This window comes from Aotus nancymaae, unplaced genomic scaffold, assembly GCF_030222135.1.
Source record: "Aotus nancymaae isolate 86718 unplaced genomic scaffold, 86718_ANA_hifiasm-v0.15.2.pri h1tg000033l, whole genome shotgun sequence".
NCBI classification, from domain to species: Eukaryota; Metazoa; Chordata; class Mammalia; order Primates; family Aotidae; genus Aotus; species Aotus nancymaae.
The window spans coordinates 43,374,945-43,398,720 of record NW_026988447.1 but is presented as its reverse complement, the minus strand read 5'-3'; the positions used below and the strand labels follow the sequence as shown (position 1 = coordinate 43,398,720).

The window sequence follows — 23,776 nt, the reverse complement described above, 5'->3', positions numbered from 1 at the left end:
CACATGCCATGGTGGTTTACTGCATCCCTCCGCCTGTCATCTACATTAGGTAGTTCTCCTAATGTTATCCCTCCTCAATTCCCCCACCCACTGCTTTCCCTTCCCTAGCTCCCCCATCACCCAACAGTCCCCGGTGTGTGATGTTCGCCTCCCTGTGTCCATGTGTTCTCATTGTTCAACACACACTTATGAGTGAGAACATGTGGTATTTGGTTTTCTGTTCTTGTGTCAGTTTGCTGAGAATGATGGTTTCCAGCTTTATCCATGTCCCTGCAAAAGACATGAACTCATCCATTTTTATGACTGCATAGTACTCCATGGTGTATATGTGCCACATTTTCGTTATCCAGTCTATAATTGATGGGCATTTGGGTTGGTTTCAAGTCTTTGCTATTGTAAATAGTACCGCAGTGAACATACGTGTGCATGTGTCTTTATAATAGAATGATTTATAATCCTTTGGGTATACACCCAGTAATGGGATTGCTGGGTGAAATGGTATTTCTATTTCTAGATTCTTGAGGAATCGCCGCATTGTCTTCCATAATGGTTGAACTAATTTACACTCCCACCAACAGTGTAAAAGCATTCCTATTTCTCCACATCCTCTCCAGCATCTGTTGTCTCCTGATTTTTTAATGATCGCCATTCTAACTGGCATGAGATGATATCTCAATGTGATTTTGCTTTGCATTTCTCTAATGACCAGTGATGAAGAGCTTTTTTTCATATGTTTGTTGGCACCATAAATGTCTTCTTTTGCAAAGTGTCTGTTCATATACTTCACACACTTTTTGATGGGGTTGTTTGTTTTTTTCTTGTAAATTTGTTTAAGTTCTCTGTAGATTCTGGATATTAGCCTTTTGTCAGATGGGTAAGTTGCAAAAATTTTTTCCCATTCTGTTGGTTGCTGGTTCACTCTAATGATAGTTTCTCTTGCTGTGCGGAAGTTCTTAAGTTTAATTAGATCCAATTTGTCTATTTTGGCTTTGTTGCCATTGCTTCTGATGTTTTAATCAGGAAGTACTTGCCTATGCCTGTGTCCTGAATGGTATTGCCTAGGTTTTATTCTAGGGTTTTTATGGTGTTAGGTCTTATGTTTAAACCTTAAATTCATCTGGAGTTAAATTTTGTATAAGGTGTAAGGAAGGGGTCCAGTTTCAGCTTTCTGCATATCGCTAGCCAGTTTTCCCAACACTGTTTATTAAATAGGGAATCCTTTTCCTATTGCTTGTTTTCGTCAGGTTTGTCAAAGATCAGATGGTTGATGTGGCATTGCTTCCGAAGCCTCTCTTCTGTTCCATTGGTCTGTATCTCTGTTTCGGTACCAGTACCATGCTGTTTTGATTACTGTAGCCTTGTAGTATAGTTTGAAGTGAAGTGGTGTGATGCCTCCAGCTTTGTTTTGTTTTTTATTTTTTGTTTTTTAGCTTAAGATTGTCTTGGCTATGCAGGCTCTTTTTTGGTTCCATATGAAGCTTAAGGTGTTTTTTTCCAGTTCTGTGAAGAAGAGCAATGGTAGCTTGATATAGCATTGAATCTATAAATTACTTTGGGCAGTATGGCCATTTTCACGATATTGATTCTTCCTAACCATCAGCATGGAATGTTTCTCCATCTGTTTGTGTCTCTTATTTCGTTGAGCAGTGGTTTGTAGTACTTCTTGAAGAGGTCCTTTACGTTCCTTGTTAGTTGTATTCCTAGGTATTTTATTCTGTTTGTAGCAATTGTGAATGGCAGTTTGTTCTTGATTTGGCTCTCTTTAGGTCTGTTATTGGTGTATAGGAATGCTTGTGATTTTTGCACATTGATTTTTTACCCTGAGACTTTGCTGAAGTTGCTTATCAGCTTAAGGAGAGTTTGGGCTGAGACGATGGGGTTTTCTAAATATACAATCATGTCATCTGCAAATAGAGACAATTTGACTTCCTCCTTTCCTAATTGAATACCCTTTATTTCTTTTTCTTGCCTGATTGCTCTGGCTAGAACTTCCAATACTATGTTCAAGAGGAGTGGTGAGAGAGGGCATCATTGTCTAGTGCCAGATTTCAAAGGGAATGCTTCCAGCTTTTGCCCATTCAGTATGATATTGGCAGAGGGTTTGTTGTAAATAGCTTTTATTATTTTGTGATAGGTTCTATTGACATCTAGTTTATTTAGAGCACAGGAAATGACCTAATTCAATTTGCCCTCATCATAGTGACAACTAGACTGGGCCAGTTAGAGACTTTCTGTAGAGTTTTGATTACTGGAACTGAGAAAATGAGGGCTTTCTTGTGGGTGAAGCTGTGAAATGTAAAACACAGCAATGTGCCTGGTCATGTGAGGCCAAAGTACTGAGAGAAGCAGAGACAAAAACCATGGAGACAGAATCCCAATGGCATCTCAGTCCCTACTTCCAGCTGGCCTGCTGAGGCCCAGCCACACTGCTTTCCTTAAGTTCAATTCGACCCAATAATATCATTTTAATAAATTCCTCAAGATTCAAATTGGCTTTCCATCCCTAGCCATTCGGGCCTAATATACAACAGATGTCACAACTGATTGCACACATTTGTATAAATAGGAGTGGCTGAGGCAGAATTTAGTCTACCTTGCTCAGAGACGTTCACAGGATATAGTGTAAAAACCACTCATGAGTCCCCTTTGCTTAGTTACCCTGGTCACATAAAGGTACATAGCCTTAACGTTTTTTCAGGACTTGGGATTTTTCTTAAAGAAAACAAATCAAGAGTGTTCATTCAAAGACTGATATAAAATTAATAATTCTGAAGGTAACCCAAAACTTAATGTAACTTTCCATGGGAACATTTGTTGATGTGTGTGTGGGTTTTAAATTCCATAGATATTATTAAAACGAGCAATCAGAAGAAATATGTTTTAAAATATTTTGTTTCAGCATGTAAAATCTCGTTTTATTACAGAATTCTTTTGTTAAAGGCACAGCTTTGCCAGGTTGCTGCCAGAGTGATAGGATCTTAACAGTCTTGTTAATTTTAAAAGATTCACAAGTGCTAGGCCTTGGAACTACTGATGGTAACATGCACATCACACTTCAGTACAATGCTTAAACTTACACCACATCTTGTGAATTTATATGCATCTGCAAATGTGTGTGTGTCTGTGTCTGTGTGTGCACGCGTGCATATGGATATAGATATATTTTTTTCAAAGAGAAGGGAGTTGGTAGGAAGTAGGACAGATCTGTGAAGTAATTAGGAATTTCAGGCCGGGTGTGATGGCTGACACCTGTAATCCCAGCACTTTGGGAGGCTGAGGTGGGCGGATCATGAGGTCAGGGTTTCAAGAGCAGCCTGGTTAACATGGTGAAACCCCATCTCTACTAAAAACACAACAATTAGCTGGGCGTAGTGGCGCACGTCTGTAATCCCAGCTACTTGGAAGGCTGAGGCAGGAGAATTGCTTGAACCCAGGAGGCAGAGGTTGCAGTGAGCCGAGATTGCACCATTGTACTCCAGCCTGGGCAAGAAAGCAAGACTCCATCTCAAAAAAAAAAAAAAAAAGAGTTTCTACTGGCTCTCACATTCTTCAGTGTAACTTAAAATGTCTACAAAAGATATCTTGAATACACTGTCAAAATTGGTCTGGTTTTATTTCCAGTTAGATGCCAGCATGCTAAAATGGAGATGCTTGTTACCAAGGTGTAGCTTGTCTAAAGTTTAGTGATTAGACTTCCAAATGAAAAAGTACAGCCTAGAGAGGAAATTCTTGGCACTTGTTTCAATTACCTCCTTTTTACAACATTATAGGGTGCTTTTATGTGTATGTATTATCATTCATAATAGAGAGTACATTGACTGAGACTGCAAAATAGTCTCTATTGTATCATAATCCCCTTGTGTCCAGTTGACTCAAATCTCTGAAAAATTTCTGCTCAGTTACAAAGGTCTACTGGTCTGTTTCCAACAATACTTTTTTTTTTGATGGCTAAAAATCTGAAGAAAGTTCATTTAGTTAAAATGATGATGTAAAGTGTATAAATGTACATACTCAATTTAAGTTACTCAACTTTATGTCTTTAGGTTTTAAAAACTAGACTAATTATCTAAAAATTCACCCTTAGTTCTTCAAGTATACCAACTGCTGCATTTCCAATACCAAAACAACCTTATCAAGTGATAATTTAATTACACCTTTTAAATGAAATTTTGAAACAAGATTTATTCATGATCAGCAAGTAGTTTCATACACCCTTCTTTTTCTTTTTCTTTTTTTTTTTTTTTTTTTCAAGAGAATTAAATCGTTTATTGATTACACATGATAATGGATGATACACAAGCTTCATTCCCATCTATAATTTTATCTGGTACCATTATTCAATTTAGATATATTGCATAGGATGTGCCAACAATCATCTTTATAACCAGTAATTCCATGATTTTGCTTGGGTAATCCCTTTTAATCGTGAACTTTAGGTCACAACAGTAACTATTAGTTCAACTACACCAAGGTTTCTGAAGACAATGGCTTCTTCACCCAAGCAGGTTGTATATAAATTCCAAATAGAACCTGGCATCACCCTGAAGGAATTCTAACTTCACACTGTTGGGAAAGTTTACCAAGATGGCTTCAGAGTAGACTAACTTTACACAGCACATTAAAAAAAAAGACATTTATTCAGCGTCACGATCAGACTATTACATTTAGCAATCAACAGCATGGGTGCAAAAAAAAAAAAAGAAAAAGAAAAAGAAAAAATCTACATTAAAACCCTTTGTTGGAATGCTTTACACTTTCCACAGAACAGAAACTAAAATAACCTGTTATACAATTAGTCACAAATACAGTCCTCGAGTTTTTTGCCCATACACATGAGTATTTGTCTAAATCATGTCTTCTTTGTAGCAGCTAGGCCCTGCCACCACTGTGCTTGGCTGAGTTCACAAATCTGTTGTAACCTGTAGCTTCCCTGTCACTTCTCTGGCTCTCCTCTCCTGCTAAGCTTTGTTTCCTAATTAAAATCTTCTGCCACTGCCATAGCTACTGCTGCTACTGGAACCGCCATAGCCACCTTGGTTTCGTGGTTTGGCAAAGTATTGGCCGCCACCACCATAGGGGCCAGAGCTTCTGCCTCCAAAGTTTCCTCCCTTCATGGGTCCAAAATTTGAAGACTGATTGTTGTAACTGCCAAAATCATTGTAGCTTCCACCACCTCCAAGATTGCCTCCATCATTACCAAATCCATTATAGCCATCCCCACTGCCACCATATCCACCACCACCACGGCTGCCACCAAAGCCACCACGACCACTGAAGTTTCCTCCACGACCAAAGTTGTCGTTCCCACCGAAACCACCTCCACGACCACCACCAAAGTTTCCAGAACCACTTCGACCTCTTTGGCTGGATGAAGCACTAGCCATCTCTTGCTTTGACAGGGCTTTCCTAACTTCACAGTTGTGGCCATTCACAGTATGGTATTTCTGAATGACAATCTTATCCACAGAGTCATGGTCGTCAAAGGTTACAAAGGCAAAGCCCCTTTTCTTGCCACTGCCTCTGTCAGTCATGATTTCAATCACTTCAATTTTTCCATACTGTTCAAAATAATCTCTTAGGTGATGTTCTTCAGTGTCTTCTTTAATGCCACCAACGAATATTTTTTTCACAGTTAGGTGGGCACCTGGTCTTTGAGAATCTTCTCTTGAGACCGCTCTCTTTGGTTCCACAACTCTTCCATCCACTTTGTGTGGCCTTGCATTCATGGCTGCATCCACCTCCTCCACAGTTGCATACGTGACGAACCCAAAGCCCCTGGATCGCTTGGTGTTTGGATCTCTCATTACCACACAGTCTGTGAGCGTTCCCCATTGCTCAAAATGGCTCCTCAGGCTCTCATCGGTTGTTTCAAAGCTCAACCCTCCAATGAAGAGCTTCCTCAGCTGTTCCGGCTCTTTAGGAGACTCTGACTTAGACATGATCGCAGGGAGAAGAGAGACTTTAACGATGCTGCTTCGGCGGCGTCCACGGGCAGAAAGGAGCAAACTGACGAACGTATCTCTACACCCTTCTTTTTCTACAACTTTTTCCATATCTGTGGCCTGCTATTACACTCTTTCTCATAATTTTTAGTGTGGCTTAACAAGCGGACAGTTTTAAATCTTTCCTTAGGAGACTTTGGCTTTTCTCAATGCTGAACTGGATACGAACCTTATTCTCTTATTAGCATTCTTGCAAAATAGTATAGGTAATAATAGTTAAGAAAGAACATTTAGGTTGATAATATATTAAATAATAGATAATGATCAGAAGAGGAAAAAAATGCGTAGGTATTTTGGTTAAAGTTTTCGAAACCTGAATCATCTTTATTCTCCATCTTTGCCTGAACAAAGAATAACTGTAATGAAAATTTGGCCTATGTGACTTTTTACACGTATGTGTCATTTCTTTCAGTTACATCACATATATAATTTTTTTTGTTGTTAAAAATGCAACAGCTAGATCTCACTATTGGCTTTCAGATCAGTAAAATCAGAGATTTCCCTTTCTTTGTTTCCTTTTTAGTGGACATGCAGAAAATAAGAGTTCAGAGTATACCTCATTCCTTATAAGACAACCGCCCATATAATTTTGCAGATAAGGAAACAACTTCTTCAGTTTCTAAATACCCAGTATATAGTGTTATCAAACCTCCAAACCTGTATGCATTTAAATTCACTCACCAGTTAACTGAAATTACACATAGTTAATACATGCCACTTGTAAAGTCTAATCTTATCTTGGGAACTTCGATTTTGCATTCCTTAACTAGTGTGCTTAAACTTGCAGTTGTATTACCCTATTTTTTAAAAAATAGATGAAAATAAGACACAGGTCTTTAGGTTTCTCTTCATGTTGGTAAAGATCTAAACAAGAATTTAGTTATACTCAGGCAGCTGTTGACATTTTCTAGGGTACAAGAGAATGATCTACAAAAATAAAACCCACTCACCTCCAGCATGAGCAGCTCCACTTTGTATTTCCTGTACTCCCCAACTGTGACAATTGCAACCAAACTGTATTCTGGCCTACGTCATCTGTAAAGGGGAAAGCAGGTATTATTATGAAGCATTCAGAGGATTTAAGAAGGTTTGAAATATAGTTACGATAGAGCAGTGGTTCCTAACCCTTTTTGGTTTTGGATCCTTTTTAGACTATAAAGTTTTGAACCTTCTCTATAGAAAAATTTATAATATTTATATATGGGTATATGTTTTCATAAGTTTCAGTGTATTCTTAGATCCATCTAAATATCCATAGACTCTAAGTTAAGAATCTTTACTATATGACCAACAAACACACAAAACTAGTGAAACACCACTTGAAATAGTATCTAGTTAATGTAACAAAGACAAGATTGCTTTATTATTATTTGAAATTAAAATAATATAATGTGAGCTTCTAATAAATGGCTTATAAACAACATAAGTGTTACCAGTCAGAGGAAGCAGAGACCAACTTAAAAATATAAAAATAAAGAAGATACATGAATATATACTGGATATTTTCAAAATATCTTATGTGATGGGGATGATGTGATTTTACCTAATTTAAATCCACATTTATTTATATGCTAGATGGGGAAAAAAAGAGCTTTCTTCCAGGAAACATGCCACTGTCAATGAGTATGACATCCATAAAATAAGTGTAATATACATAATCATATTTTCTTCTCACTCTCTGTCATGTGCTAATGGTATACTTATTGGTTATTCATGAGGACCTATCTTCACCGCCTCTTAGCTAGCTACATATTGTCAAGTCATTTTTTTCCCTATTTAACACAGATAGCCATTAACACCATGCTGTCTTCTTCAAATGATTTTAGGGATGCCAAGCAAATCTGCTGATTAGCTCAGGCCAGCCAACACCAGACTGGAGAATGGGAAAGTAGTACAAGAAGCGCATTCCAGATTCAGACTGGATATAAAGAGACAGGCTCTAACAGCTCACACCCACCCCTGCCACATACACCACAAAAGTACTCAGAGAGTCCAGAATCCCAAACTAGACTACCCAGGTGAACCTACAGCGTTTCACAGGCAGCAGCTTTATGTGTGGATCAGTGAGGCAAGATGGGAGGACTGGCAGTAAAGAAATCTGACAGATGAGGAAACATGGGGAATATCAAAACCAGTTTAACACACTTGTCCACACCTTCCCCCCAGCAGCTTCCTCCCAAGCTCCCAGACCACCAGCAGGGAGGTTCAGATGCTCTAGACTTGGGGAGGAGTGCTAACTTTGCTTGCTTTCTTCTCCCAGAGACATCCCGTGTCCTCCTCTCCTCTTTGTCCAGGACCAACCTCAAGCTCTCCCAATACATGAGTGCTTTTACCCAAAGTTTGGTGCCTCCTCCAGCGCTGTCAGCTTTCCGGCCACAGCTTGGTCATTAGCCCCACAAAGGCCCACAAATACAAACCTCAACATAGGATGACTTATTGTGCCTGATATCTTTTTGCCTTTTTAGTCCATAGTAGACAATTATCCGGACTACAGTTGTCCCAGCAGGAGCCACCTCTGTGTGTATGTGAATGTGTGTGTATTTTTTTTTTGTAAGGCAAAAACAAGTTTATATCTTTGTTCAAGGATGATCTCAGCCAGAGACCTTTTTTTGGACTAGATTGGTAGGTCAAGTGATGTGCTAACCTGGTATGTCTGGGAAGTAGAGCAAGACCAAGGCTACAGGGCCTTTATGGAACTTCTGTGCTAGGAAGGGAGATAGACATTTAACACAAATAACTCCATATCTTGACAATTGCGATATGGCAGAGAAGTACAGGCACCCGGGGGACTATAAAACTGACCCTAAAACAAACAGGCATGGGGAGGTAGTGGGGTCACCTTTAGGAATGATTCCCCAGTGGAAACATTTGCAATGAACCTTGAAGATTAGGTAGATGAGCCAGTGCTTTTGTACACCTTGTTTCATGAAAGCAAGACTGTTTTTTGCTGTTGTATTCCCCAGTGCCTGCTACCTTGTAGGTGGTCAATCAAGATTTTTTGAATAAATGAATGAATAGGGGGCTCCCAACATCTGTTTGTTCTCTTATCGCTCTCCTTTCCTACCACAGTGGTTCCTTTTCTCTCCATTACCATACCAATTGGTATGTTCTTTTTAAAACTAAAAGTACTTTTTAAAAATCTTACTACTGTTCAGTTAAAGTTAGAAACATTTAAAATCCCCACAGATGCAAATGCTGGAACAATGAAATAAAATCTCAAGATCTTTTCAGCCCCAAAGCTCTGTGAAATAATCGATTTTATAAATTTTTTAAAAGCAAAAACTATTTGGAAGGCTGAAGCAAGAGGATTGCTTGAGCCCAGGAGTTCAAGGCCAACCTGGGCAACACTGCAACCCCGTCTTCTAAAATAAGTAAATAAAATTTTAAAGAGCAAAAATTAGGCTTCACCATGCAAGTTTATAATGAAAGGTTATACACTGAATATATACTTTAGCTATAAATTTTAAAGACCTCAAGATAACGTTAAGCCCAGGCATGATGGCTCACGCCTATAGTCCTAACACTTGGGAGGCCAAGGAAGGAGAACCACTTGAGGCCAGGAGTTAGAGACCAGCCTGGACAACATGGTAAGACTCCATCTCTATAAAACAGAAAAAAGCCAGGCGTGGTGGCACACACCTGTAGCCCTAGCTACTTGGGAGGCTGAGACTGGAGGATTATGTGAGCCCAGGAGGTCGAGACTGCAGTGACCCATGTTCAAACTACTGCACTCCAGTCTAGGCGACAGAGAGAGACCCTGTCTTTAAAAACAAAAGCAAACAAAACCAGCTTTGAATCAACAAAATTAAGCAACCAAGAGTTTTCCCATTCTCTGATGTCATTAAGCTTTGAGTGTGTCTTTACAGAAATTTTTATTTTCTTATGTATGGCATCCTAGATTGTATGACTTTAACATAATCCCAGATGGATTAATTATCATAAAGCCTATTTTGCAGACATTTCAAGGGAATTAAGCCCAAGAGCAAAAATTAGGTAATTCCTTAAATCTGAAATCTGTCCTCCAAAATACTCACTTCTCTACTCACCACTTGAACAGTTTTTAGTGAAGTGGCACTTTAAAAATAAGTGCTGCTTGCTTTTACCTCTGTATTCCCTTCTCCAGCACCATTGTACTTCCTGAGCTGCTTTCTTGGCAGTTTGGGGCACCCCTTGCTGTTTGTGCTTGTGATAGTCTGACTTCCATCTGCTGCTCTGCAGCCAGGAGCCTGCTGTGCTCCCTTCAGTCACATCTTTCATGCCTGGCCATTCAACCACCTTTCATCAGGTCTCAATGGGCCTGGGTAAATGGGCCTGCAACCACATGAGCACATAATCTCCCAGGTAGCCTCCTCCTTGAAGCACCTCCAGTGCATGCTGTTCGCAAACAGCAGGACATCACTCTCTACTGGGTTCCTAATCCCTCAGACACACAGGGAAGGAGGTCGCAAGGCTGTGAACGTGAAAAGAAAAGCGAGGGGCGGGTGAGCAGAGGGAACACAATGTCAGCGCCTGGGCTCTCCAGCGGCTGCACCACAATCATCGCCAGCTGCAGCCCAATTAAGCTCAACAGGTCACAGGTGTTCCAGACAGAAGATGCTTTTTAACAAAACCACTTTCTTGAAAATACCTAAGACTTTTTAAAGCACTGCAGCCCATTTCTTTTGGTAGATTCTTTAAAGCTATTTAGTACACTTGAAATACAAAAAAGCTGAGAAGCACATTTCGGCCTCAGTGGAAGACGTGCTTGCTTCATGCAAAACAGCGGAGGCAGCAGCCAGGCTGCCACGGCTGAGCCTAGAGACATCATCTCTGGCAATGCGCGGATTCAGCGTGCGGCTGCAGGAAAAAGTACGTGAGGGTGTCTCTCTCCTCCAGCTTGGTCCCTCCTGATACCGTAGCCTGAACTGTGCAGTTCGCTCACTCACACAAGAAATTGCTGCGTGGCCATGACCTTGTGTGTACTCTTAAATTACAATCTCTAGGATACAGATGTAGTTTTCCTATGAACTTTTAAGCAGCCCTGCCGCATACTGGTTAAACTAGGTGTGTGAATTCAGCTATCAGGAACCACTTTTCCTCTTCTGGCACATTTTAAAATGCTCGCTTCATTTTCTCCACAGATCCAAGTGTTCCCTGTGCCTGCCAGAAGTGTGGGGAGGGGGTGACAGGAACCAAGAAGAATTTAGGTAGTTGTTTAAGTCACCATCGGACCTTATTACCCTTCCACCTTTCTTTGAGGATGTACATAATCTCTGAGAGGCCATCGGGAATGTAGTGAGGAAGGTTAAGTTAGAATTTCAGCATCCCTATTGGAAGGGAGCGGCTCTTAGTTCCCCTCCTCCACAGGCCCACTTACAGCGGTGTCTGTTCTTCCCATGCCTACTTGCCACTCTCGTGGGTATGTTTGCCTGTTGTCATTATAGTAATCTGTTTACAGCCAATACCAAGGACGTGCTGATACTACCCAGGTCTTATCTGGAAATGGAAGCAACTGCTTAAATTTACAATTGTATTTCTAATCAGTCAATGCAGCAGAAAAGCAGCCAGTATTACTGTGAAACCGGAAAGAACAGGGGAAGAGTGAAAGCACAGCGGGAATCAATACCCAGATAGGGCCCAACGTTTTCAGGTTTTCCTTCCTGTTGATTAGTTTTTGGTAAGCAGTCTTTGCCTTGACTGTTACTCTTTATCACATCGTTTTTTAAAATTATTACTGCTTGCTTAGAAACCATGTTGGTTTTAATTTTCACAATATGCCTGTTTCTGTTTTGCTAAACTGAGCCACCTGTTTAAACTCTTCTTGTCTCATGAATTGGGGGAAAGAACCGTAGGCTATGTATAAGAGGTTTCATTTTTGTCCACAGTGAAGTAAGACATTGTTCTTATTCTTCATGGCATTCAGAAGTCTGCACAATTGCCTCTTTTGCCCTTTTGCATTTAAAAGTGAGGTAATTAGATTTCCCAAGGTTCAATGGTCAAGAGCCTTCTCATCCCTCGGAGTTGCTTCCCCACACTGCTCACAAGTGGAGTTGTCTCGAGTAATCCAGTTATCGCTATATTGTTGTTATAAAGGAGCTGCTTTTTAGAGAGCTTGAAATTTTATATATATAAAATATAGCATAAAATATATAAATGTAAAATATAGCATGAAATTTTATATTTACATGTCCCTTTGCTTTCATTGCTGACTTTTTTTTACCACATTTGAAACTAATTACTATTTTATTCAGTGGCTTTGAGGATTTCTAAACATTTTCATTAAAAATCTTTTCCTTTCATACCTCTTAGGAATTCACTTCAAATATGCCTAAATCATTTACATTGTGAGGTCCTGCCTTTGTTGTTTTATATTTTTGTCAGATATTCAATCATCAGATCTGTTATTACTGCTGAACAAATGGAAAGAAAATTTATGACGTGTTGGCACAAAAAAAATTAGTGTCATGGCCACTGAAATGAAGGCATGTCTTCATCCAGCTCTGACAGTGAGATCTTGGGCCCACTCTGCTAGTCTTTTGTCTCATTTTCTCATTTCCACAAACAGATAATGGTTTTACCTTTGCAAAAAGGTGTATATTCTGAAGCTTGGGTATCTTTTTTTTTTTTGAGAGTTTCACTCATTGGCCAAGCCAAGTGCAATGGCTGTTGACTCACTGCAACCTCTGCCTCCTGGGTTCAAGCGATTCTCCTGCCTCAGCCTCCCCAGCAGCTGGGATTATAGGTGCATACCACCACACCCGGCTCGGCTAATATTTTGTATTTTTAGTAGAAACGGGGTTTCACCCTGTTAGCCAGGCTGGTTGGGTATCAGTTTTTTAGTCAAAACTGATTAAGATTATATACTCAGATTTACAGAGCCAGCCAAAAGGTTTTTTTTGTTTTTTGTGTTTTTTTTTCTTTAACAGCCCAATGGCAAAAGCAGTCTTGCTGATAGTTGGTTAATAATTCATTTCTATGATCTAGTCTGCAGCCTATGGGAGAAGAAGACAAGATGGTGAAGGGATTAGGGGAAAGCTTCCAAAATCCTTTTTGCCAAAGTAGTTAAGGAGCTTGAGCGACCAAGGGTTTTCTTTCTAAACAGTTAAACATTCCAGACAGTCTGTGATTCAAACTTGTCTATTCACCTATACATCTCAGCAGAGTTCTTTATGGCCTCATGGGAAAAATTCAGCTGAATTCCCCCATCACTGAAACTGTTCCAGACATTATCTACTTTTGCTTTTTGTTTGTTTTTTAGAGACAGAGTCTTGCAGTGTTGCCCAGCCTGGCCTTGAACTCCTGGGTTCAAGTGATCCTCCCATCTCAGCCTCCTAAGTAGCATGACTACAGGCCCACACCACTACACCCAGCTCCATCTGCATTTTGAATGTGATGCCAGCATAGTGATGAGCTTTGTGGTGGTCCCTGCATTCAGTGGAGATACACACACACACGTATATACACACACACCCCTCATTAGGTTTTCCTACAAACTTTATAGATAGTAATGAGAAAGGTCCTAGTTTAAATTCAAGGTTTTTTTCCCTCAGTTTCTATAGTATTCATTCCCAAATAGAGAGATATGTTGGCAAATTTATCTGAAAAGACTTTACTTTTCCAAAGCTTAATACAGAAAGGAAAATCCCATAATCTTAGGTTAGTTTCATCAAGTGCGACAATAAATCACCATTTAAATAATTCCATTCTAGTCCTCCAAAACAATATACAGTCACGCAGCACATAATGACATTTCAGTCAACAATGGATTAAATTATGATGGTGGTCCTGTAAGATTATAATATTTTATTTTTGCTGTACCTTTTCTATGTGATACTTATCATTGTGTGACAGCTGCCTGCCTACAGTGTTCAGTAACATGCTGTACAGCTGTGTAGTGTAGGAGCAGTAGGAGAGACCCCATAGCCTAGTGTGTAATGGGCTATTACCATCTAGATTTGTGGAAGGACACTCTCGTATCTATACAACGAAAGCCCCTAACAGTGCCCTTCTCAGAACATCTCCCTGTTGTTGAGCAACACATGACTATATGTTACTGCACTGTTTGTAAATGCTCCGAAATCGTGCTCAAATCCAGGGCAGGTTTTTTTCTGTGACAGTACAACAAAGAAGCTCCTGTTCCTATGGGATAAATTTTGATGCCTAAGAAAGCATCTCTCAAAAATAACACAGGCATAGTTGTATTCCTGCTAGAATTTCTAGTTTATGTTAGAAATTAGTTCTACAGAAAGAACTAAATGCAGAGTAGTGCTCCAAACTGAAAACATTGCTTGAGATGAACATATATCACAGTATTAAACAATTTTAGTTATTTACTTTCTTTCATTCCAAGAACTTAAGAAGAACTGACAACATCTAGATCAGGGATTCCCACCCCAGGCCATGCACCGGTACTGGTCCATGGCCTGTTGGAACCAGGCTGCACAGCAGGATGTGAGCAGTGAGCAAGCAAGCATTACCACCTGAGCTCCACGTCCTGTCAGATCAGCGGCGGCGTCAGATTCTCTTAGGGGTGTGAACCCTATTATGATCTGTGCATACAGGAGATCTAACTTGCACACTCCTTATGAGAATCTAACGCCTGATAATCTGAGGTGGAACAGTTTCATTCCGAAACCACCCCCACTCCGTGACCCCCTGTCCATGGAAAAGCTGTCTTCCATGAAACCAGTCCCTGGTGCTAAAAAGGTTGGGAACTGCTTATCTAGATCTTATGAAACATAAGTAACTAAAAATACTGCAGATTGGCCAAATCTGGGAAAGATGCACATAGCATGCATCTTTTTGAAAATGTGCCTGTAGTTAAGTAACTCTTTAGCAAACATACCTTGACCGTTTATATATCCAGAGCACAAGTCAGTGCTTTGGCTGCTGCCACTGTCGCTGCCCTTTGACTCCATTAAACACACTGGCCTTCCTTCTGTCTCTCAGGCCTCTCCCCATCTTCTCCCCTTCTCCTCCACCCCCTTCCTTTTTCTATTTTGAAATAGGGGAGAGCAAAAGTAAAAAGCTATGCTAATAGGCAAGAGCCATAATGTGCCCTGAGTGAGTTGTTTGGTATCTCCCAAAGTATGTGCCATACATCACCAGTAAACCATGTATAGATATTCTGCCAGAAACGGGGGAGGGGAAGTGTTCTGTGGGAAACAATGAGTGTCACAGTCCACTATGGTGCTGTAACAAAACACCTTAGACCGGGCAACTTATAAATAATACAAATTTTTATTGCTCATACTTCTGAAAACTGGAAAGTCCAAGATCAGGGTGCCAGCAGATTTGGTGTCTGGCGAGAGCCTATTCCTTGTGGACATACCTTCTAGCTGTGTCCTCACGTGGTTGAAGGGCCAACCAGCTCCATCAGGCTTCTTTTATAAGGGTACTAAATCTGTCAATGAGGACGGAACCCTCACAACCTAATTACCTCCCAAAGACCTCACCTCTTAATACTAGTAAGTAGCATTGGAGATTAAGTTTCAACATATAAATTCCGGAGAAAAACCTTCACACCATTACATTGGGTTAAAGAAAATCAAACTGATCATCATCATTAGCCTTTGTAAAACCTTTAAAATTCTATTGTGCACCATGGGGAACAGAATATATACAGGTTGAGTATCACTAATCTGAAATCCACAATGCTCCAAAATCCAAAACTTTTGAGTACCAACATAACACACAAAGGAAATGCTCATTGGAGCATTTTGGATTTCAGATTTTCAGATTACAACTATTCAACCAATAAGCAGAATACAGATATTCCAAAATCTGTAACATGTCTGGTCCCAAGCATTTCAGATAAGGAATACTCAACCTGTATAGTGTTGCCCAAAACTTACTTGACCATGGAACGCTTCTGTACAGACACTGATTTCTTCAGGGAAATGGCGGCATGGGCCATGAAAATGAGCAGGAAAGCTGCACTTTTCTCGGGAAGTATTATATCATATCTTGGAACTCATGCCACAGTAAGTGGCTCCCAGAGCAAATAGAAACCAGCCATCACGGACATCCTAAGAATACATCTGTTTCGAGATCTACCTTTTTATTTGAGTTAGGAGAAAAGAACCAATAATCCAGTCAATGCTTTTGCTTTTAGAATTTCCACTAAGAAGCCTTTTCATGAGGAAAAAATAAAAACAAAAGGAACTTTTAGGAGTTACGCTCTGTCAGCTGCTTGTGTATCAGCTGCTTGTGGATTTGCTTTAGAGCTTTGGAGAGGTCTGGCACTGACTAGCTTTCACTGTCATTGCGGCCCTCATGACTTTGAAAACACTATCATTGTTAATTTTGGTTATATTTGATGGTAGAATTACTCTTTTTTAAAAAAATTCTCCATTCTGTCTACTGAGGCTAGTTCAATGTAATCCATGTTTTCTTCCTTTCCACCTTGCTGTTTCTCTGCTCATTTTGTTCCTGCTAATCCTTTCCTTTACCTGTATGCATGTCTCAGTTCTGTCCTTCACACTTTGCTTTCCAAAGCTGTAATTTATTCCTTCTCTCCACACTAAAGCCCTTTCCATTTGCCTCCCTGACAGTACTTCTGATACCCTGGCACACGTAGCATTTCACTTCTGTGCATCTACTACTGGTTTGTGAGCATGGGAAGAGGGGTGCTATGTCCCAGACATGCCTGCATCTTCCACCTGGCTTCATATAGTTATTGCACAGAGTAGCTATTCAGCGGATGTTGGTTGACGAAAGAATGGCTGGCTAATTATTTGTAGTGTCCTATGTTACTGACTGGCTGTTTATTGCTAAGTAAATGTGATAGGAGAGTAAGAGTGGCAGAAAAGGATTACCTTATTGACTAGCTCTTCAGAACATTTTATAAATAAAAAGAAACAGAGTAATGTGTATTGAAGCAAGTGTTGAATTCAGTGTTTCTCCCACCCTAGGACATACAGACACCTGCACTCCTTCCTCTACACAGAGTAAGACACTTTTATATGAGTTCCTTGAGTACCCATGTTTCTCTTTTCATTAACTCTCAGAGGTTCTCTAGGTCATCCCTATCTAATCCAAACATTAGTGATCTGGTCAAAACTCTGTCCAAGTTTTCTATATCTCATAGTTTTATAGTTCTCCAAGCTAGATGGAATTGTTTTATTAAGAGTCAGGAGAGTACTAAATATAGTAGGGGACTTTTTCTCAATCACTGACATACACTAGAGGCCCTAAGTTACAAACATCCACATTTCAAGAGGTCACTACTTCTCTGACCGTAACTCACCACCAATACCCACTTTGTCACTACCATGTAAGCTGCCACAAAAAATAAAAAAAATTATAGCTCATAGAAAAATCTATAGAAGCAAATGTGAAGGAAAGAAAGCGGAATTGCCCAGGGATACTTCCCCTAAGGACAGCCTTCTAGGCCCTAATGATGTAACACTTCATACTACCTACGTTTATTTTACCTTGCTTTGTTAGGCTCCCTGAGGTTCCAGTGATTAAAGGAATACAATCATTTCTTCTTTTGCCAGTTTGATTACTGTGTGTTGAGGGTGGAAGCCTATCTGACAATTGGTTCCCTTCCTCGAATGTGCCAGTGGGGTAAACCACCCATCTGGCCATGTGAACCAAATCCTAGAAACTTTGAGAGGTTCCAGGCACCCTTTCGGTTACCTTTCTTTTTCTCAGCCCCCACTCTTTATCCAACCCCCACCCCAGCTACTACGGTACACATGCTCATCTGGTCACTCTGTTTGATATGTTTCCATCAGACTTCAGGCATACTTCTATTAGCAAGATCACTGCACTGTGCAAAAACAGGGGGATATCAGTCATATAGCAAACGAATTAGTACAGTAATTAGTATTTGTCCACTCCTATAGTAGATGCTCAATAAATGTTTCCAGCCATTATGTGCCAGGCTCTGACATCCCTGAGGGAGTCTCAGCTATGAAGGGTGAGGGAGGTGTGCAGGAGACAGACAGAGAGCTCCGCCACCCGGCAGGAAATGTAGTGCTCTTTGCTCCTTCAGTGTGATTCTTCAGACTTTTTAGCCTTGCAACCAATGCTTCAAATTCTCGTCCGGATGAAAGAAGTGCTTCTCAGAGGGGTGTGGGTGGGGGCTCTCCCCACTTGGTCCCTTCACTTCCCTTTGTAGAGATCTCCAAGGTTCCCTTAGAGCACAGTGGAACCATCGGATGGATAGTTAATAAGCACAGTAAAAGCCTGTGAAATGCCCAGTTTACCATGCTGGGCATTTCACAGGCTTTTACTGTGCTTATTAATTATCACATTCCTGTTTTCAAAAGAACTCTTTTTGCACCAGAACATGTGATAAAGTGGTTTTACTAATCCCTTGAAGTTTTGTTTTTTCCTTCAACAAGTTGATAGCCACTCTCTTTTTTCAGAAAAACATTAACATGCATAACCACTATAGTTAACTTCAGCGCTCATTAATGAAGCCCAGAACTAATAGTTACATTGTCGTAATTTGACAAAGCCATCTAAATCTATGCATGTTTTTCAAAGCTCCCTAAACATGCTGCTAAATCCCCTAAAAAGCTACTAAACTGCTTTGGCAGCCATTAGCCCAGCATAAGCAGAGGAACTCTTTTCAGTGAGTGAACAAACAGAGAAAATATGCTGAATGGCTGGACAAATGTGTTTCAGCTGGCCCTTTCATTTACCGATATAAGGGCGCAGTCAATATCAATCACTGTTTTCCCTGTTGCCCTGAAAATCACAATATCTCTTTTCATCCCACAAGCTCTTTTCACCACTGTAATGTGTCTTTAGAATGACACTGGCATCAGCCTGCTTCCTCTGTCTGAAGTCCAGAGAGCTTAAAAACACATTTCGGGATTCTTGAACCTTCCTCCCCTTCCGTTTTCCTGCTACCTCCTCCCTCCTCCCTCTGTATCCATTCCGCCCCCTCCCCAGATTCTTTTCAATTCTTCCAGCTTTCCGGGCTGAGTAAACAGCATTCACTTCTCTGTTCTAATGCAACTCTCCAAAGTAAATGTTGACAACCCTATCTGAAATTCCCAAGATTGAAGCAATTGTTAAAGAGATACACATAAAGAAATGCTTTTACGTGTTGGTAATACATCAAAGGTTGAAAGGAATGTGGAAACTCTGTGCTATGACAAGGTGTGTTGATGAGCAAGGCCTTACTCTATCAGAAAATCTCCCCATTCTGCCCTCTCTTGACCGTTGGCTCCTGCCTCCCCCCGCCACATGGACACATGCATCTTTTGCCATCCTGCGTTAAAAGTATCTGCGTGCACAGCTACCCACCTTTACAGTTAAGAGCAAATGCTCTTAAAAGCAAATGCCACTTCTTAGATAGCTTTGGGCACTCCTGGTTCTGTGTACCTAATACATTGCTTTGGGATGAAGGAAAGAATAGAAAAGCTCTATATGATTACCTTTTATCCTTTTGAAAACTTGAGTGGACTAATTCTTGAAGATAAATTTGAGCAATGGGCGTATGTAGAAGGTACTACAGATGAAGATTTAGAATATTGTTTCTGAAAGAGTACTGATCGTTTTCTACCTCCTTTTATTTACGTATTTTTTAAAACTTCAGATCGTAGCCGTCTGCAGAGAGGCAGCTCTTCTGGCTCTGGAAGAAGACATTCAAGCCAATTTCATCATGAAAAGACATTTCACTCAAGCCTTGAGCATTGTGACACCTAGAATTCCTGAGTCATTGAGACGTTTTTATGAAGGTTATCAAGAGAAGAGTGGGCTACATACACTCTGAGAAAATGTACCTATTCAAAATGCTGAAAATCCTTTCCAGAGAAAATTTCTTTTAAAAATTTTTTGAGAGTGTTTAAAAAAATTCTTATTAGGCAAAATGTTTGAAATATGTTCAGTAGAATTTAGGGGCTTTGGTTCTTACAGGTTTTTGAGTCGTGTAAGTACAATGAAAATATCTCTGAACATAAATTTCAAACAGTTTTATCTGGAAATTTGTGGTTTTAAAAAACAAATGTTTAGCTTTTTCATTTGTGACCTAGTCTGTTCATCCCATGAAGCGACTTCTTTTTCCAGAATCTGTTTGAGTGTCTTCCTAAAATGCCAAACCTGTTGGCATCAATTTTGTACAGGGACATAGAAATTGTATCTGGATACATTTTTTTAATCTTTATTTTTGAAGGCCAGCCAGTAAAATGGCCAAATGTGCCAGCCAGGCTTATGTGGCCTTCTCAAATGTGTGTGTATGTGTGTGTATGTGTTCTCATTGTAATTCACATATGCATTATTGCTTTAGCCTTCTTAATCTCTACCTATGGCCAAAAAATTTTTTTAAAGAGATATTTTATATAATTCAACGCCCTTTGAAAGTTAGAAAAGAAAATGCAGGTATCAGTCCAGTCTAAGCCTAGAGCAGTAGGCTTGGGTTTTTTTGTTTTATTTGTTGTTGTTGTTGTTGTTGTTGTTTTGAGATGGAGTCTTGCTCTGTCGCCTAGGCTGGAGTGCAGTAGTGCAATCTCTGCCCACTACGACCTCCCCCACTGAAGTTCAAGCAGTTCTTCTGCCCCAGCCTCCTGAGTAGCTGGGACTGACTACAGGCGTGCACCACCACACCTGGCTAATTTTTGTATTTTTAGTAGAGATAGAGTTTCACCATTTTGGCCATGCTGGTCTCGAACTCCTGGCCTCAGGTGATCCACCTGCCTCGGCCTCCCAAAGTGCTGGGATTACAGGTGTGAGCCACCACACCTGGCCGGGTTTTTTTTTTTTTTTTTTTTTTTTTTTTTTCATAAAATGCTATTAGTGAATCATATGAAGTGCTCATGTTTTTACTTATACATATTTTCAGATTACCAGTAAGCTTTTCAGTTCAAACATATGGCAAATTGAACTCTTAAGTATATTATGTTGCATTCTAAATAGTATATTTATGCTCCTTGTTATTTAACCTGAGGATTTCTTAACACTTTAATACTTCATAAATACTCTTGAAAAAGCTTTCAGAATGTGATATTCTGACTTTCATATCAGAAACTGGCAATGGGAAGAGTGTACACTTAAACTTGATCACTGTAGATCTTTGAAAATTCTCCAAAAGACACATCAGACAAGAAATACCTGATTATCAGAATAATGGGCTCTATAGTTTTGTGGTAGCATATGTTCTTTGTTTGTTCATTTGTTTAGAGATAGGTTCTTGCTCTGTCACTCAGGCTAGCATTCAGTGACAGTCGTAGCTCACTGCAGCTGAAGACTCCCACAGCTCATGTGATCCTCCTGCCTCAGCCTCCTGAGTAGCTAGGACAACAGGTGTACACTCCCATGTCTGGCTAATTTAAAAAAAAAAAAAAATCAGAAAAAAAGGGTCTTGCTTTGTTGCCCAGGCTGGTCTCCAACTCCTGGCCTCAGGTGACCCCCAACCCCCGTCTCAGCTTCCCAAAGTGCTGAGATTACAGGTGTGAGCCACCATGCATAGCCTGTGGTGACATATATTCTGAAGTCACATTTCAAATATTTCATCCTCAAATATATTTACATCCTCCAAAATGTCAGATTTGCAAGACAACACGAGTTTACCACTACATAAAGCCACCCAGGGGACAAAGAATATTACCATTTAGAACTGTGTTGTTCGATACAGTAACCACTAATTGCATGTTACCATTTTTATTAAATTAACTAAAATTAAATAGTATTTAAGAATTAGTTTATCAGACACATTAACCACATTTCAAATGCTCAATAGCCACATGTGACAAGGGTCTGCCACACTGAACAGAGTAGATTAGAGAACATTCCCCTCATTCAGAAGGTTCTCTTGGACACTGCAGATTTGGAAAACAAGACTTCCATATTGAAATAAATACAACCTCAAAACTTTTATGCTCTCTGTTTTCCCTTTAGTTGTTATTTACATAGAAAATTATGAAAAGAGAGAGGACCTTACCTTCTTCCCTATTAAATATATGGCTAAGGGTACAAGAAAATAAGAGGAAAACTGGGGCAGGAGGCTGAGTAGTGGGGAGGAGGGTAGCAGTCTCAGTCAACAAGGAGTTTAGATATTCATGGCCACTCAAAGCCTTCAGCCCATATAACATCAAGTTATAACTGAGCGCCGTACATAATGCTGAAGCTCTTCAATAACCAACACTCTCAGCACAAGGGTAGACAAGAAAAGAAAATCTCCTGCTGGCCAGGAAGACCACAAGGAGCCTTTCTGACTTGGCCTGTGCTTTTGATTTTTAAAACATTTTTTAAAAGAGGCCTCTGAGAATTCTATGAGCTTACCTGCCCATAGCTTCAGGATTTGAATTCACACTACTGTCAAATTCATGAAACCTCAAAACCTACAGATTAACCTAAAAACGTGGAGCCAAGCTAAAAATGCCCTTGGGGTAACTAGCGCTTGCACTAGTTAGAGGAATGTATCCTCATCTCAGAGGATTCCAAAAGCTGTGCCCTGCTTACAAAGGGCCTGTAATCTCACAGGATGTGAAGGAGTGGGACCTCAGATCTGCTGATGGGAGCATAAATTGGTATAACCACTTTGGAAGGCAACTAGCATATCTAGTAATGTCAAAGACCCTACAATCTAACAGTTCTCCTAGGTGCATATCCCAGAGCAAGCCTCACATTGGTGCAGTGAGATAGCAAATAGCAAAGTTCATAACGCCATTATTTTTACATAGTAAGAACCTGGAAACAATCTAAATGCCCATCAACAATAGAATAGATTTATATGATAGTCATACAATGGAATACTATGGCAATAGAAAATAATTAGAGTTGCATATGAAACAGGGATGAAACACAGATGAACAAAGAAGAATGTTTTAGAAGAATATGATATTTAAAATTGGAAGCATGAAAAATAATATATGTTTATGGGGGCATATATAGTGGAAGAATAAATGAATGGGAAAAAAAAGCACCAAATACTGGCAAGGAATTTCCTCAGGGGAGAAAAGTTGAGGTGCTTCAATTGTGTCAGTAATGTTTCATATCTTAAGGTGAGTGATGGGAATATAGGTGCTGATTTAATATAGTCTGTACTTTTCGTGTACTTAAATATTTCATGATAATTTTTTAAACATGGGCCTTAAACCAACACGATTATATCATTTAACTCAATTCCTTCAATTCGCAATGCAATTCACAGTGCCCACAATCCCATGTTTCTGGAAAATCAGGAGTATTGAGTACAGTGGAGTAAAATGCAAGAAGGCAGATAAGAGATCAGGCTTTTAGGACACAGAAAACAAGAGAATTTGTTGCCTAATTAGGGCTATGTGGAAATAGAAATCAAGGCATGCCATTCCTCTGTTTGAAGCTTGTTCCCATTTTACAAAAGTACTAGTAAAAATCTGAGTCACAGAAAAGAGTAGGTCAGGTGTCCTTAATAACAGTTTACCTCAGCTTCATCTCCATGAAGATTTTACTTCTCATCCCGTAGTCTCATGTTTATGTATTTACAAGAATGTATGAAAGCTGGGCGTGGTGGCAAACACCAGTAGTCCCAGCTACTCAGGGGGTTGAGGTGAGAGGATCACTTGAGCTCAGGAGTTTGAATCTAGCCTGGGGAATGTAGTGAAATCCTATCTTTTAAAAATAAAAAAAAGCATGACAGTGTGTGATCCTATTATTTGGGTTTGTGTGTGATAGAATATATGGTATATAGTTCATGGAAAATTCAAATTCAGCAAGGAAAGAAAATGGCCAGCTTCCTGTCTTAGGAAGACAGTTTACTTTTGGCATCTGTTTGGTCGAAAGTTTGCCTTTGATCCAGATTCTTTCAGATGTCAGGGATATTCACATTGACATGTCTTTTCAGTGTTTCAGGAGAT

At 39.9% G+C, this 23,776-nt stretch overlaps 2 protein-coding genes across 2 annotated transcripts in view; one reads left to right on the top strand and one right to left on the bottom strand.

The window, feature by feature from the left end:
• Positions 1-20,178, top strand: part of AFG2A (AFG2 AAA ATPase homolog A) — a 338,616-nt gene extending 318,438 nt beyond the window's left edge. The window contains exon 16 of the mRNA XM_012473004.2: positions 19,540-20,178. Coding sequence (XP_012328427.2) covers positions 19,540-19,716 — 177 coding nt within the window. The 3' untranslated portion in view covers positions 19,717-20,178. The remainder of the gene's footprint in view (positions 1-19,539) is intronic.
• Positions 4,619-6,021, bottom strand: LOC135277792 (heterogeneous nuclear ribonucleoprotein A1-like). The gene has a single exon (XM_064383906.1). The coding sequence runs from the start codon at positions 5,937-5,939 to the stop codon at positions 4,977-4,979; it is 963 nt and encodes a 320-aa protein (XP_064239976.1). The 5' UTR covers positions 5,940-6,021; the 3' UTR covers positions 4,619-4,976.
• Positions 20,179-23,776: the final 3,598 nt, after the last annotated feature.

What these genes read in the sequence shown, in the direction of transcription:
- LOC135277792 (XM_064383906.1), bottom strand. Translation starts at nt 5,939, where the DNA reads ATGTCTAAGTCAGAGTCTCCTAAAGAGCCGGAACAGCTGAGGAAGCTC.